At 37.5% G+C, this 17,824-nt stretch overlaps 1 protein-coding gene across 3 annotated transcripts in view; it reads right to left on the bottom strand.

Moving 5' to 3' along the window:
- Window positions 1-17,824, bottom strand: part of TMEM131 (transmembrane protein 131) — a 220,372-nt gene that overhangs the window by 32,922 nt on the left and 169,626 nt on the right. For all 3 annotated transcript variants that reach the window (XM_081833431.1, XM_081833432.1, XM_081833433.1), the window contains 10 exons: window positions 16,369-16,455; window positions 12,175-12,327; window positions 11,999-12,074; window positions 11,697-11,814; window positions 9,714-9,852; window positions 9,489-9,598; window positions 8,693-8,759; window positions 3,436-3,587; window positions 2,861-3,003; window positions 2,022-2,208 (listed from right to left, as the gene is read on the bottom strand). In XM_081833431.1, the coding sequence (XP_081689557.1) occupies window positions 2,022-2,208; window positions 2,861-3,003; window positions 3,436-3,587; window positions 8,693-8,759; window positions 9,489-9,598; window positions 9,714-9,852; window positions 11,697-11,814; window positions 11,999-12,074; window positions 12,175-12,327; window positions 16,369-16,455 (1,232 nt within the window). The remainder of the gene's footprint in view (window positions 1-2,021; window positions 2,209-2,860; window positions 3,004-3,435; window positions 3,588-8,692; window positions 8,760-9,488; window positions 9,599-9,713; window positions 9,853-11,696; window positions 11,815-11,998; window positions 12,075-12,174; window positions 12,328-16,368; window positions 16,456-17,824) is intronic.

Below are 17,824 nucleotides of genomic sequence, written 5' to 3'. Positions count from 1 at the left end.
TTTTAGGGAATGTATAGAGTCAAAATTATTGACCACAACCCAAGCAAGATGCACCTGTTTTCTTGGGACCTTAGGGTTGCTGGCCTCTTGTTTTCCCAGCCTGTCGTCTGGGGGAGGGGCCTGCCGTGCTGTTACTCAGGCAACCCTGTTTGGGTGGAGTTGCCCTGTGCCCCTGTGGCAGGGGATGGGCTCAGTGGGAATCAGTCTTTGGGGCTTTTGTTCTCTGGCGCCTTTCCCTGGCAGTTTTCCGCGTCTCTTCTGCAAGTCAGAGCAGAAGAGACAGTTTCCAACCCTCTGCCTCAGAGCAGAGAGACCTCAGTCTGTTCTTCAGTGAGCTCTCCAGGCCACACTGTCTCCGTTTCTGTCCGCGCTGCTATAAACTGCAGCGGCCTGGGTTGTGTGCCCCTCCGCAGTGCCCCCAGTCCTGCCTCCAGGTCGGGGCACGTTTCTGCCCTTTGTGCTTCTAAAACCGCCAGCCGCTCCCAATTCACGTGCGCACAACTCTGCCACTTGGGGTTTCCACCCCCGGGGTTGCAGTTCACCGGTGTGACCCTGGCCCACCGGGTTTCTGTCTCGGAGGCTGCAGTTCGAGTGCGCGCCACTGTCGCTCCAGGTTTCTGTCCGGGGGGCTGAGGTTCGCGTGCGCGCGACCCCACCGGTCTGGTTTTCCACCTCAGGGGCTGTCCTAAAGTTCTTTCCCGACACCACCGGTCTGCGAGTCTGTGCCCCGTCCGCAGCGTGTGAGGCTGTCGCTCACCGGCGTTGTAGGATCCCCACGTTCAGGCACCCTCCTGCTGCGTTTATCCTCCGATATCTGCCCGAGGAATCACGGCTCTCTGCTTCGTACCTCAAAACCAACTGCCTGCGATATTCTGTTTGTAGAGATCCAGATCTTCTTACATCTGAGGCTGGTTTCGTGGGTGCTCAGAGTGGTCTGGTAGATATCCAGCTCAATTCCGGGGACCAGTTGAAATAGGGTCCCCTACTCCTCCGCCATCTTTTCCCCCTCTCCCTAGAGTTTGGTATTTCTATTCAACTTCTTCATTTTAAGATGGAGAAAGCATTTTCCTATTACGAGGATAATAACAAATACAACTATATTCTGTTGGTAACTAGAGAAATTGCATGAAAAAGAACAATAGTCAGAATAATTATTAATTCAGGAAGCATTCTCTGAGCTTTTCTCCCTCCCTCTTCTTTTCTCCTTTATCTGAATCCACTCTTTTCTCTCAGGATATATTCCCAATAATGCCTTAGAAACACACACACACACACACACACATACACACAACCAAAAACCATCCTAGCCCTGGTGATCTTCTCTTCATCTCCTGTAGTACTGCTTTCTGCCCTAATTATTTTATCTTTATTTTTTGTTAACCGTATGTTCTCCAACCAGATGATTGGCACCTTGAAGAAAGGTGTTTTATTCTCTACTGTACCTTTAGGTACCAAGCACTAAGCCTTACATGAGTATTATCATTATGTACTGAATGTCCATTGAAGATCATGAAATTATCAATTAAGGGGACAGAGGTTACATTTTATTATATAAAGCCTATAATCTAAGAAGTTATCAATTAATTGTTAAACTAGGCTACAGCTATTCCCGATACAGGCATTAACACTGTCTTCTGACCAAAACATTACACATTCCTCCATTGTAGAACATGGAAAAACTGCACATGTGTGATGCGGGGACCGCTCTGTTACTGAGACTGAATTTATAATCAATTTCCTACCAACAACCTTATGCTTTAACACAACCCTGGAAATAATTTTGAAACCGGTTTCTAAGATTATCTGATCCACTTTGGATATACAGGAAGTTTCATAATTTTGAAAACAAAGATATGAAGAAATAACTGAAGATAAAATAGAAACAAATCATATGAGCATATTTGTGGATAAAGACCTTTTTTGTGAGTATGAAAACATATCTCTGCACAGTCTGAACAACTGTAGTGTTTGAGGTTGATGAGAAGCCAGTGATTCATTACACCTCGTAAGAAAATACTTACAGTATGATTATGTCTTTAGAGGCGTTGGCGCTTAGTGCAAACTCTTGACAATTAACAACTTTAAAGCCATATCCCTCACATGAGTACCCACTGACTTCAATGGTTTCTATGTGAATCTGAAGTTGCCCCGTATTCTCTACTTTAAATGTTCTTTTCAATGTGAAATTTGGTTCTCTTAGTTTCAAACCTAAAGGAAAGAAAATCAAGAGTGAATATAAATCTTGCTGGCATGTGCTGCAGGTCCAAAGGATTATGACATTCACCATAAATATATGCAGAACATTATGAGCCACCTCCTCACGCCAAAGAGGTTAGCTGGCACCCAGACTTTATCAGGAAGTACTCCACTTTGTTGTGTCATTTTAGATAGCAAAAATTTAATTATGCTTTATTTTTTTATTCTATTTTTTATAAGATTTTATTTATTTGACAGAGATAGTGAGAGAGGGAATACAAGCAGGAGGAGTGGGAGAGGGAGAAGCAGACTCCTCACTGAGCAGGGAGCCCGACGTGGGGCTCAATCCCAGGACGCTGGGATCATGACCTGAGCTGAAGGCAGATGCTTAACTGACTGAGCCACCCAGGTGCCCCTAATTATGCTTTATTTTTCGTACTCAGAGTAAATCATCTAAGACATGCAACGAACATGTTTGAACCTTTAAATCTTTGAAGATCCAAATCAACTCTGAAAGCAAGTCAGGGTATTTCATTAAAAATCTTAAGTATTCATCACTAATATATACATGTGCATGTACAGAAATACTGTTCGTTTTTGGGAAATTATACTTTTGGAAGTGAACACTGAAAGTTGTGCCCTTGAAACTGTTAGGAATACTTACTATCTGTACAATCTTTCAATAATGCTTCTGTGATTTTAAAGCGTAAGGAACTCCCTGGACCTGGAAGCTTGCCTGCCACCCTTAAGTTCTCAGTTGTTCCTTGTCCTTGGACCATCACAGCATCCACCACAGTCAGGTTATTTCTATGCAAGAAATACAGAATTTTCTCCCATTAAATTTGCATGATAAATTACAAATTCACATAAATAAATTATAGATAATTGATCTATATTTTTTACTTTTTTTTTTTATAAACCATGTAGAAATGAATATACTAAACTTCAGAGTGAAACATTTACACTTTAAGAATTTAAAAATCTTTACACGGAGAGATGCATGAGTTTTTCATTTTTAAGAGTCACACATGGTACAGTAAGAACACTATTCAGGTTTTCAAGTTATAAACGTAATCACAGAGGTACATTTCATCAGGTGTGGTATGTTGTGTGTGTGTTTTGGACAAAGTGAATACCCTATTAAATAAATTAGACACACAAACACATATTAAAACAAATCAAGTAAGGACTTCTGAAAAAGTAATAAAAATCAATGCACACTTGAATTACAGAAACTACCTGATTATGATTAGTGAAGAAACAGTTCTGTTGTGAATTGGAGTAAACTTTACTTTGACAGATTTCTTTTCTCCAGGTTTTAAAATTAGGTTTAAAATTAAATGTCGAGAGAGGCCTTCTGTAAATCCTGTTGAACTCTGCAGTGGATGAGCCTTGAATCATTGGGTAAACAAGAGAAGTTACTACTATATTCTCTGGATAGAAGTTTTATAGTTTACCCCACCCACAGTCCAGTACTAGTTTCCTGAATTGATTAAATGTGTGAACAATTTCACTCCTCATGATTTAGATATTAGTTAGCTTGCAAACAGAAGTGGGCAACCAGTGATGACCCTTCTCATTGTGCATTAAGTCCCCAAAAGGGCTTTGATCCCCACATCACCAAAGTCCCCATTATTTGTACTAGCATTTGTTTTTGTATAGAAGTCTTTTTACTTTTAACATTAAAAAATTTTGAAATGTAATACACGTATATAAAAAGGACACAAAGCTAAGAAGCATAGCTCAAATGTTTTAGCACAAAGCAAACAGGTGTGCAACCAGCACCCAGCACCCCGAAGTCCTATGGTTGCTGTTCCCACTTTCAGCCAGTTTTCCTGCTCCTTCCCCCTCTGATGGGTATCAGCTGAAGGGTCTTCAGGGTGTCTCCGATTTTTTTTATTTGTAAAAATATTTCCAACTCATATCAATCTATCTTTGAATTTTATTTTGAAAGCTCAGCACATAATTACTGTTTAACACTTTATGACTGAAAGTTTAAATAAGAGCTTAGTTTAATAACCAAAAGATGGCTTCTTGACAGCCAGTTACAGGTAAGATTTAAGTATTCATTTTTTATTAAAAATATCATAGTTCACACTTAAGGATACACTGTTCTGATTTTTAAGCAACATTAAGTTTAAACTTTTTTGGGGGGAAGGGTTGGCAACACTTGGCTACAAATGTCCACTGCTCTTCACAGCTCTGCTAACATGTGGAAGGGGAGTGAGGTTTGCATGACTTTCAGCTCTACTTGGCATAGTTAGGTTTAAAACATATCTAGATATGTTTTAGGTAGATAGATAGATAGATAAATAGATAGATAAATAATCTATCTACCTGTGTTAGCATGATTCTACAAACATAACTTACAGTCAGTAGACTTAATGGAGCCACTACTTTTTAACTCATGCTTCTGAGGCAAAACACTTTCTTCTGCATCTAACATTCTTCTCTGTCAATGTCTACTAGGATAACAGAATATCCTGACTGCTCCAAAGTGGTTGGTCAATAAGTTCTCTTTAAGATAAACTATTCTGAGTAATTGATGGACACATTATATACCATACATATATTCCCAATAAACACTACCTAATTTAAACTCTGATGACTTGGCAAACATTTGAGGATGTTGTGATGCCTCACGGATATCATTAAGGCCTCAATTAATTCTCAATAATTCTGTAGTAGTGGCTCTTTACAGAGTGACCAATGGGACCCTCAGGGATCTCAGAATCTTTTCAGGATATCCATGATGTCAAAATTACCTTCATAACACTGACAGATGCTATCTGCCTTTTCCACTGTGTTGACATTTGCACCAGCGGTCAGCAAATCAACGGCGGGTAAAACAACTGACCCTTCAGCTTAAAGTAAGACAGTGGTATCTAACTTCCCTATAGCTACTGTCTTCTTCACTGCCATGTACTTGCAAAAAAAAAATTCTTACTGATTAAGCAGTTAACGATATTAATCTTAATAAATCTCAATCTTTGGGCATGTGCACTTTTAGTATTGTCTGATAAAATGGGAAGTATGCATAAAGCACTCCTGCTGCTTACTGAAGCACCATGTTGTCTTGAAAAGCTACCATTTGAGATGCAAACTGAATTATAGCTGTTTTTCTCATGGAAAACCATGTATAGTTGAAAGAATGATTGACAGTCAATCTGTGGTTGTTCAGACTTGGGTATTTGGTAGACATTTTCACAAAAATGAAGTGCATCTGTCCAATTAAGGAAAAACTACTGAATATGATTTTTTGGGATTTTGCAGAATGAATCATGTCAACATTTGGAAGCTCTGCCTATCTTGGTGAACCAATATTTTCCGAATGACTGATGCATGCTGTTAGAATTAATTAAAAAGGCAATTAAGATACTCTTTTTTTGTAACTACATCTCTGTGCCAGGTCAGGTCAGATATTTGTCATATACTTCAACCAAAAAAATATATCATGAAAAACTAAATGTAGAAGCAGTGGAAATCTATCTATTAGGTCTGAGAGCCATTAAAGAGATCTGTAAAAATGTAAAACAATCTGCTCTTCTTGCAAAAAGTCTTTTTGGGAAAATACAGCTATTTTAAATTTTTATGTTATCAATGTTAAAATGGAATGAGTTTATTATTATTACTTTATATGAATCAAATCAATATTTTAAAGATCTCTGTTTTTTCCCAGTTTTGAGAAATAATTGACATACATCGCTGTGTAAGTTTAAGACACAACAGTCTCATTTACATATATTGTAAAATGATTACTACAACAGGTTCAGCCAGCATCCACCTTCTCATACAGATACAGTGAAAAGAATGAAAGAAGAATAAAAGGAAAAAAATTTTCTCGTTGTGATGAGAACTCTTAGGATTACTCTCTTAACATCTATTATACAGCAGTGCTCTAGTCAACACGTTGTACATCAAATCCTTAGCACTTACTCGTCCTGTACCTGGAAGTTTATACCTTTTGACCACTTCTCTCCAATTCCCTCTCCCCTCACCCCTCTACCTCTGTAACCGCAAGTCTGATCTCTTTTTCTAGGAGTTTGGGTTTTTTTCTTTTTTAGATTCCACATATAAGTGAGATATAGTACTGCCTTTCTCTGCTTATTTTACTTGGCATAATACCTTCAAGGTCCTCCATGTTGTCATAAATGGTAGGATTTCCTTGTTTTTTTGGCTGAATAACATTCCATTGTGTATGTGTGTATACACACACACACACACACACTACAAGTTCTTTATCCATTCACTCATTGATGGACACTTAGACTTTTTCCATGCCTTGGCTATTATAAATAATGCTGCAATGAGCACGGGGGTATGCATATCTTGAGTTAGTGTTTTTGTTTCCTTTGGATATATTCCCAGAAGTGGAATTGCTGGCTCATACAGTAGTTCTATTTTTAATTTTTTGAGGATCCTCTATGCTGTCTTCCATAGTGGTTGTACCAATTTATATTCCTACTCTTCTTCCACATCCACACCAGCATTTGTTATATCTGGTCTTTTTGGTAATAGCCATTCTAACAGGTGTAAGATGATATCTTATAGTGGTTTTCATTTGCATTTCCCTAATGATTAGTGATGCTGAACATCTTTTCATATACCTTTTATAGAAAAGATCTCTCAGTTTTAATTAATATGGTAAATACTGACAGATGTAACCCACATGAACAAAAAACCTCTTCAGAGTCATGAATAATTTTAAGACTGTAAAGGAGTCCTGAGACCAAATACTTTGAAAATCATAGGTTTTATTTTTTTTATTATTTATTATTTTTTTAAATTTTATTATGTTATGTTAGTCACTATACAATACACCACTGGTTTTTGATGTGGTGATCCATAATCCATTGAAAACCATAGGTTTTATAACCACTACAGATAACTGTGATAAAATTTATCCTGACTTTACCCTAAGACCTAGAATTTTATATTTAAAATACATGTCTGAGATCTAGATTATTCTTTTTTTTTTTTTAAAGATTTTATTTATTTGACAGAGAGAGAGGACAGCGAGAGAGGGAACACAAGCAGGGGGAGTGGGAGAGGGAGAAGCAGGCTTCCCGTGGAGCAGGGAGCCCGATGCGGGGCTCGATCCCAGGACCCTGGGATCATGACCGAGCCACCCAGGTGCCCCAGATCTAGAGTATTCTTATTCATCTTCCTACCTCTCATAGTGCCTACACTTCAGTGTTTTATACCTTGTAAATAACACTAAAGAACTTGTACTTGATAAGAAAAAAGGTAAATATTAGCTCATTTACTTATGTGTATTTCCTCCCTTATAAAAGCAGAGCAAAAGGAATTTCTGATTATTGAGCTTTCTAATGATTTGGAATCTAGAAATCCTTGAGCTTATTAGGTTGTCATTTTATGCATGGAAAAAACCGACCATGAAAAGATTCCAAGAGAAGGGCATGAGACTAGAATATATGACTGTCTACATTTCAGTCTGGTGTTCCATTATTTGGCAGAAAAAAGATATATTGAAAATTACTTTCTTATACAAAATTGACTTACAGACAGTATAAAAACCTACTATTCTACGAAGGTTTAGCTAATACATGCCTTACAGACTAAAACACAAAACTATGGGAAAGAACACAAGTATTTCAAGAACTACAGAATATCTGGCTTGGCAGGCTAATTCGGGACCCCTAATCAGCAATGACCATGTGGCATGACAGCATGGGCGAGGGCTCTGGGATCTGAGGGAACTAGACCTGAATTTGGCCCTGCCAGTTATCACAGGTATGAACTTGGGCAAGTTCCTTCCTTTTCCTGAGCCTTGTTTTTCCCCTTGGGATCGTTAGTAACTGCTCAGCCTGGCTGCTTGTAATGATTACATGAAATTATCAATGTGAATGTACCTGGTGTAATGCTGACACATACTGGATGCTCATGCAATACTGGGAAGCATTCTTCAATACAGCCCCCAAATACTGAAAACCTTGCCACTGCTTTTCTTTCCTGAACTACTTAGCCACAGGCTGACTTATCTAGTCAACATTCACCACAGTCTTCCTACACACCAAGGAACCATTTGAAGGGCTTCCCATGAGTTTGTTTAATCTGTTCAACAACTATGGGTCTGGCATTAACGGAGCTTACAATTTTATTTGGAAGTATTCAAAATAAACAGTTAAATGATCAAGCTCAAAATTTTGAAGCTTAATCAAAATAAATTATGTTAATATATACCTCATTTATATATTCTCAGGGTTTCTGGTAGCCATTATTATAAACCTTTATGGACTCAAGAAGTGATGCCTGCAAACAGGAACCTTCTACCCAGTGTGCCTCATGTTGATCTAAATCCCATCCATTCCTCCTGGGTTTTTTTGCCTCTAAAATAATTATTGGACTGCCCTGGCTTCTTCAGTAACTTGCTCTTCAGACAAATTTAAGGATAAGTCAATAGTTTTCCTCCACATTTGCACTGATCATATCATAGAGTTATTTCTTTGGGATAGTATGAAGCTTGCATACTTACACTGTTTCTGAAGACTTGGAATTCTAGTGTTCTTAAATCAATCTTTGCCACCTTACTCAAGTTAAACCTAAAATAAAAAAAAGTACATATATTTCTTCATAAACAGCATCATAATTAAAGGGTAATTAGCGTAATTATCAAGTTTGTACTTTATTTGCAAATTACCTTTTGGCAGATTCTGAGGTCAATATTATCAGATGAATAGCCTTCCAAAAATTAGAGGCCACAACTTATAGTTAATATTTTGTTCATTTTTTTTTTTATTTAAAAAAAATTAAAAAAAAACTTTTTAAAAAAGATTTTATTTATTTATTTGACAGAGACAGAGACACAGCGAGAGAGGGAACACAAGCAGGGGGAGTGGGAGAGGGAGAAGCAGGCTTCCCGTGGAGTAGGGAGCCTGATGCGGAGGGTCGATCCCAGGACCCTGGGATCATGACCTGAGCCGAAGGCAGATGCTTAACGACTGAGCCACCCAAGCGCCCCTTGTTCATTTTTTAAAACTAAAATATTTAAAAGGTTCCACTTGCTTTCTCTTTATAATCTTTCACTTTTTTATATTTTTATTTAGAAAGGAGTTCAACATTACTTTTTCTTGTCTTAAACTGAAAACTCTTTTAGATACTTAACGCATTATCAGTATCTTTCCCCAGAATGTCCTCTTAATTTTAATTACGGATCTAGAATTTCTCTAAGCCCAATCTATTACTGTATAAGCTTCAATAAAGTTTTAAATATGTAAAATAAGAATTCAATGCTAATATAGAACATTTTGATTATTTAAAGCAGTGCTTACCTTGATATTAACTTATCTACAAAGACTGAAGGATTCGAATACAAAGCCAGAGGAATAAATTGAATATAGACAGGAACATCTGCAGGATTTTCTAAAGTAATCTCTTCTTCCTTAAACAAAGTTAACAAAACAGTAAATGAAAGGTTTCCATAGTTAAAAGTAAGAGTAGATACTTTATAGCACTATTATGAATTTCCAAAAATCAATGTCACTCTGAATACTTACTGAGGAGCAGTTTGTATTAGTAAGTGGAAATTTCAAGTGTCGGGGTGAGCTAATTATAGAAGGCCAGGAGAGCTCAGCAGTGATTTTTGATAGTATATTTTTTTGAAGGTCTGTATTTACTTCAAATAAAGCACTCAATCTAGAAAAAAATAATTTGTTAGTTACTATATCAAAATGAAATATTTGAGTTTTCTGAATATAAGAAATTCTATTAGGCTTGTATACTTGAGAAATTTTATTCTGGCCCGGAATAAGTACAGGTTTATTTGTTTTGACATTTTATTACGCTTTTAATAGACATGTATAAAGATGTCTCTGTTTTGGCACAAGGAGTTGCCAAAGTCTCTATCACTCATCACCTGTGTTGTTTTTGTACTGAATATGTGAAGGACAGATAACATATGGTGTTAAGGGATCCTAAAGGATCTTGCAGGCTAGTGGAAAGACCTAGAAAGGGCCCTGATGAATATTCATCAGTAGAACTTATGAGAAGGCAGTGCATATGGCTTTTTCCCCACGAGGTAAAAAAAAAAAAAAATGAAGGACAATCTTGATATGCAATGAAGATGTCAGCTGAAGTGGTAATACATATGAGGGTTTTGTGCAGATGTATGTAAAGTTATCAGCAATATTCAGGACCTCATTTGAATATTTCCCTACTTACCAGTATTCATAAGCCAGATGTTTAGAACTCAAGAACATATTCCCTAAGGAAACAATATTACACACAGGGCTAAGGTCCCTGGGCCCAAACACTGAAGCCTACTTTAACCCACAACACTACTGAATTGTGATACTCTAGTATTGGTAAGAGTACAGGTTTTATAAGGCAGGAACAGAAATTCTCTTTAACACGCACAGTGACAAGGTAACACAAAGGCAGGAGCAGGGAGAATGCCACAGTCACTGTGCACCTGGGACATGATGCTATGGGGCAGACGGGAAGCCCAGCTTCTTGGCTGTGGAGTGGTGGGCACACAAGGAGGAAGGTACAGGTTTTGGTGGGTGGGAGGTGAAGAGGTTCCTCAGCAACGCTCCAAGTTATCTATTCATAATGTTAACATTTGGAGACTGTCTATACATTGTAAGGTCTGTGATGGAAATGTAGGGGACGAAGAACTAGTGAGTTCATTAGAGGTCCCTCTCTACTTATTTTCACCACTTTAAAGTAGAAATTTAACTCTTTTGCCTTAAGAAAACTTTTGATAGTAGATAGCTCAGATAAATGAAACCCTCAGATTCAATCACTAATGGTTTGAAAAATTTATAGTACTATAAATTATTTTGATACTGATAAATACATCCAAAATAGCCAAGTGAAGACGATCAGTTTTATCAGTCATTATATTATCAATATTCTAATCAAATTCTCTTCTGGAGCACAAGAAAGATCGTACTTCTACAGTGCTGAGGAAGTGTGTTTCTGCTTTTGAATCCAGGTATGGTAGTGATTTGTCATTAGCATGTTTTCTGCCTGCCAATGACGTATGGTTGAGCCTTAGTGAACTGGGCTCTGGGTGCCCCCTAAGGGCTCAGCACTTGGAAAGGGAGGAGGCAGTTCTTTTCACAATGAGCAAATGGACACTTGGTCTCCACTGTAGACTTAAACCTAGGAAATGTTTTCTTTGCTTTTACCAGAGGTCAGTGGTAGGTAAAAACTTTCTTACGCAAATGGCTGTATCTAAGGTGAACAGTGTATGCATCCTCTATAAAGATAACTTCAAATAGTTCTTTGATTTTAAGGAAGTATCTAGAGCACGGGAGAAAAGAGAAAAATGGTAGTGTGTATATTTCTGAGCAACATGCAATTAAAATGGCAATTCAAGATGCCTTATTAATAATTTTCTGAAGATGAGGCGTTATTTTCTTAGCTATAGAGAAGTAAAAGAACCTAATTTAAGAGTAACATTTAGAAAGTAGTATCAACAGAGACATTTCAAACTTGTAAAGATAGCTAAACATACTTAAAGTAAAACCACCCACCTATGACCTGAATTTTCCTTTATTCCCATCCATCCTTTGAATAGGCTTTGATGCAAATCCCAGTCAGCATCCCAAGTGTCTTCCTGCATGGCTACACCAGGCTGTACTTTGGGTTCAGCTAAAACAAGGAAACATACATTATGACAAATTCAGCCCTATAATCTATATCCACTTGTCAATTTCCCCTCAGATGATTTCCATAGTACCAAGGGATAGAGATGGACTTTGAAAGTGGCAGCCTTTCATCAAAGAATATTTTGGGTGGAGTGAAGGGGATGAGAGAGAACAGCAAGTTAACTTACATTTGGATAGAAAAGGCAAGCCAACATAGCAATGATCCCCACACTGCAGTCCAGGATCAAAATAAATGTTTGCAATCTACAAAGAGGCACAGGAGAACCATGAATCCCAAATCCACAGAAGGTCACAGTAACACAATACTAACAGATGGGAATCCTCAAATACAATGTTCTCAAACCTTTGACTTTTTTCCTGGCTCCAAGTCTTCCTTATTGCCCCGTAATCGTTTGTAGTAAAATCGCACATCTTCTGACAAAGATCGTATTTGTTGTATCTTTACCTTCTGTGAGAAGGAATTCATAATATTTAAGCTTTGATGAACTATTTTCCCCTGAAGAAAACAAACAAACAAACTCATTAGTATATGGTTGGATTTTCTTAAGAACACACAATTTAGAGCTGACATATTTTTCAGAAACCAAACCCCAAAAGACACTTAGAATTTTTATCACTTGATAATCTCTAATTTTGTAATCAGAGCCCTCCCAAATATATCTATACTTATGTGTGTGTGTGTGTGTGTGTGTGTGTGTGTATATTTGTTGTTTTCACGGCCTGTTATACAAAAATTAGTAGGACAAATCTCTGTAATCTTGTGAAAATGAAATAAGAAAGTAAGAAAAACATTCATGTTTGATGTTAAAATAATGAGGCTACCAACAAAGGTGACAAACAGAGATAGCTTTGAATAAAGGAAATGGTCATTGTCAGTTTGTTAAGCAAGGTTTGTTTACGCCAAGGCCAGACTGCCCTCAAAGTATCCAAATTCAGGATGAAATAATTTAGTTCTAAAATCAAAAGCCAAACAAGACAAGACAAAAAAAAAATCAGATTTATTTTACTTAGAAGTATTTTCTTTTTAAAAGAAAAATATCATTTGTGCCAAAAAGAAATCAGACATCTTCTAAAAATACAGGGTATCAAATATCTCATTAACACAGCAGACAGATTAAATCACCAGATGAGCAATGATTGCTCTTATCAGCTGCATGCTTCTCCCTATGATAGCGTATCAAATTTTAAGTAAAAAATTAAATGATTTAAATGATCCACAATAAGAATTATATTATAATCTTTACTTTCCTTTGAGTACAGAATTTTATCTTATAATCTGATTCCTAGTCATTTGAAGAAGTCTCGAAAATGACCATACCCACTGGGCTAATATCTGGTATTAGAAGACACAGAAGTTAAGAGAGTGCACAGAAAAAAGAGTTGAATGAGAGTGAGGTTAAAAGTAACACTCATCGGGGTGTCTGGGTGCCTCAGTCATTAAGCATCTGCCTTCGGCTCAGGTCATGATCTCAGGGTCCTGGGTTCGAGCCCCGCATCGGGCTCCCTGCTCAGCGGGAAGCCTGCTTCTCCCTCTCCCACTCCCCCTGCTTGTGCTCCCTCTCTTGCTGTGTCTCTCTTTCTGTCAAATAAATAAATAAATAAATCTTAAAAAAAAAAAAAAAAAGTAACACTCATCATTTGCAGCCCAGCTAGAGGGAAACATAGCAGAAAGGTATCAGAGGTCGGGCATGCTGCTGTGACGGGGAGAACACAGGAGCAGGAAGCACAAGGCCTTTGATAGCCCAAGCCTGGCATCTAACCAGCTGTGTCTTCATGGCATGCACCGGTAATAATCACTTTGCTCAAGTCCATGCCTTGTCTCTCAGGAGTGTGTGTGTGTGTGTGTGCGCGCGCGCGCGCGTGCGTGTGTGTGGCCGGGTGGGTGGGTCAAAATAGGTAACAGATACAAAAGTTCATTTTATGATGGTATTCAAATATTAAGTATTAAACCACAAGTCCTTGAAATGCTAATTTGGATGTACTGTATGCTTCAATTGGCGCTAGTATACTCCACTGGACAAGAGATTTTACAGAATCAGGTGACTGTTATGGAATGAATGTGAACCCCTCCCCTCCCCTCATTCATATGTTGAAATTCTAACCCTCACCGTAATATTATTAGAGGTGGGGCTTTTGGGAGGTGATTAGGTCATAAGGGTGAAGCCCTAATGAATGGGATTAATGACCTTAAAAGGAGAGACAAAAGCGCTTGCCTTGCCTCCCTGCTCTTCCGGTTATGTGAGGCTATAGTGAGAAGACAGCCATTTGCAAAACCAGGAAGAATGCCCTCACTGATAACACCCATACACCGGATCTGCCCGGTGCTTTGATCTTGGGCTTCCCCGCATTCAGAACTGTGAGAAATAAATGCTTGTTGTTTAAGCCACCCAGGCTATGGTAATTTGTTATAACAGCCTGACTAAGGTAGTAAAATCAAGTTAATTTGTGATTCTAAGTAAATAATCTGGTAATGTAAGCCATCTGAGGATATCTAAAAGTTTGATCCTACTTTGTTCAAAATCAACACCTTTTTTTTATACAGATGCTTTCTGAATTACCATTCATGGGCCTTTCACTGTGTCATCTACTCAATTATTCCCTTCCAGTATTTATGCTTTGTTTAAGGAGATCACTGATTGAAAAGGCAGTTGAAGAAAGGAACAAGATCTTTTTGGATAAATAATGAAGTTGAGTTCTATACAGTCAGTGCAAAGTGGAATGACAAGACAAAGATTTAATTAATCAAATATGCTGAACCTATGAACTCAAAATTGATCTTTTTAAGGTACTAAATTCTAAATTTAGGTTTTATTGTATATAGCATTAAGATTTTTACAACGTACTGTTTTCTCATAAACCACCACATCTCCTTCTACAGGGTAAGGGACACTTCTACATTTGCCCCCAAGTCTCCTGAACTGACCACAACACCTTCCTGCAAAAGGCTGTGGTGGTCTCTTGGTTTCCCCATTTCTTTTCTCTTTATTCTCTAGGTTCAAACTCTAAGTCATATTTTTGACTCTATCTACCCTACCCATACCTGCTTCTACATACCAATTTCTACATCCTGCTTTTCATTTATGAATCATTGGCTCATTTCCCAATCTAGATAGAAAACTTTTTGAAAGAAGGGACTATTTCTTATTCCTCTTTATACCTCCTATGGAACCTGGTTCAATGTCTTACCTTAAAATAAGCTACGAATAAAGAATTAATAGGACCTTGTCAGGATATTCAAGCACAGTTCAAATCTGAAATGTCTCTTGCCTAAGCTCTCATTACCTAGTAACTGCCTGCTTGGGGATAAAAGATCCCTTATCCCTTTCCTAGAGGATCTCAGTCTCACTGGGAAGACCAACACATAAGGCAATATTTAAAGCGCATGTGAGGCCTGCTACAAGAGAGTAATTTAAAATCATTCCAAGGGGTGCGTGGGTGGCTCAGTCGGTTAAGCATCTGCCTTTGGCTCAGGTCATGATCTCGAGGTCCTGGGATCGAGCCCCGCATCAGGATCCCTGCTCAGCGGAGAGCCTGCTTCTCTCTCTCCCTCTGCTGCTCCCCCTGCTTGTGCTCTCTGTCTGTCTCTCTCTGTCTCTGTGTCAAATAAATAATCTTCAAAAAAAAAAATAAATAAAATCATTCCAAGATCACACATGTAACATTTAGTAACTGTCCAGTGGAGTCAAGAAATCTTCAGAGAGGAGATGACATGGAATTGAATCTTGGAAGATGTGTAGTTCTTTGACAGTAGGGGAAGAAGAAGGGCATTCAAGACAGACTAACAGCCAAGGCTTAGAGGTATGAAAGGGCTTTACTGCCTTTGCCAGTGCCCTAAGCTCAAACGTCCTCTTGACACTACTCATATGGAGTATGAACAGAGTCCCTGAATTGGCCTCAGGCACTCTACTATCACTTCCTTGTGCACCCTATATTTACTTCTGCCAGAGAAACAATGTTTAAAGCTCAGCTCTAATGATGTCAAGGCTCTGCTTAAAAACTTTAGATTTTCATGGACTAAATGCATTGTTTTTTTCACGCTATCACTCCAACATGTCATTTCACCTTCTCTTAAAATTTCCCTCTATTCTTGTCAAACTGGGCAACTCACTGCCATGTAAAGCCACCTCAGACTTTACTGCCTCTGTGCCTTCAGGTTGATACCAGGGACCTGATGCAAGTTCTTACCATCCCTATCTATCTTGCCAAAAGAAATTCTAAGGCAGCTCACATGCACCTTCATCAACTACATGTGTATTTCACTCACAGCACTTCATTTTTACACCTTTTAGGGCAATTTCTACATCCTGCTTTTCATTTATGAATCATTGGCTCATTTCCCAATCTAGATAGAAAACTTTTTGAAAGAAGGGACTATTTCTTATTCCTCTTTATACCTCCTATGGAACCTGGTTCAATGTCTTACCTTAAAATAAGCTACGAATAAAGAATAACTGACTTTACTGTTGGATTCTAGGAACACAGAGGTAAAGGCAAAGGAAAAAAATTATAAAAAAAATCTACAAATTAAATCTCTTACTGGAAAGGAAGGTGGAAGAACCATATGTTTTGGGAAGCAAGTCAGCGAACCCACTGCAATTACAGCCTTCACAGGAATCGTTAGGATCTGTGGAGTGAAGAAGCAGACCACAGAAATAAGTGTTTAAGTCTGAGACTGATCTTGACCATTACTGCATTATTTTTGAGGATGTAAAAAAAGTCATCTTGGAACTTATATTACCAATAACTATCTCAAAAACAATATTAAAATTACCCATGAAAACTGTTTAATCAATGTACTCCATAAAATGCTCTAAAATACATTTCCATGTATTTTTCAGTGATTCATTGAAAACATGGTAAGACAAAACAATGGGGAAGGAATGAAGAATAGATTTTTCATAACATAGGTTATTTTGTAGACTATTTAACAAAGAAAGTCAAATTGTACTCCTAAAACAATGTATGTGACACTTCACATTTTCTAGAGTTATACAGTTCTGTATTTTTTGTATGCAGCAATAAATTAACATCAACTTAATTTAAAAAATGAGTTGAACATTATAGATGTTGATTATCAACTCACTCTGTCTGTAACTCACAAAGATACTTAAGATATTTTTTCCTAATTCTCATTTTTATCCATACTAACAAAAATTTGTCTTAGCTATGAAATGTACTTATTTTTCTCATGAGTGATCAACATGAATTTTTCACTTTTGAAGGTAATTAATTTGACACATTCCTAACAAATCTATTATTATTATATATTATTTACATACATTATTATTATTAAATGATCAGTTCTGTTTATTCTGAATTAGCTTTCTTTCATGTGGGGGTTGTATGTGCTGAAAACAGGAGACCAGTGGAAGCAACTTGTAAATATTAAATTAAAACACTTAAGTGTGGTAGAAATATATCCGTTCAAAAATCTCATTGAATGCAACATGTTAAACACCACAAAGTCTTTCAAAAGCTCAATGATCTTCACTCTGACCTTGAACTAGAATGACTCATGTAAATACAATCATAAGAACTCAAATTAAGATGTGATTTCCTGATTGTATCTTCCTTTTTGGAAATATTACACAGGAGTATATTAATGATTGCAGAAGAATCAGTGATTTCATTCAGGAATTTCAGTCAGGATCTGTGCAATGCTATAACTATGTGTAAGCAGGTTTCTAACAGAGCAATTATAAATGTGCCAAAGCCATTTTTCTTTTTTTTTTAAATTTTATTTTATTATGTTATGTTAATCACCATACATTACATCATTAGTTTTTGATGTAGTGTTCCATGATTCATTGTTTGCGTATAACACCTCGTGAACCATTCAATACATGCCCTCTTTAATACTCATCACCAGGCTAACCCATCCCCCCCCCCAGAACCCTCAGTTTGTTTCTGAGTCCATAGTCTCTCATGGTTTGTCTCCCCCTCTGATTCCCCCCCTTCATTTTCCCCTTCCTACTATCTTCTTTTTTTTTTTT

The sequence above is a fragment of the Leptonychotes weddellii genome, chromosome 10, assembly GCF_054177405.1.
Source record: "Leptonychotes weddellii isolate Sample4059 chromosome 10, ASM5417740v2, whole genome shotgun sequence".
Classification (NCBI taxonomy): Eukaryota; Metazoa; Chordata; class Mammalia; order Carnivora; family Phocidae; genus Leptonychotes; species Leptonychotes weddellii.
Note: the sequence above shows the minus strand (reverse complement) of the source record. Positions and strands in the feature narration are given on the sequence as shown.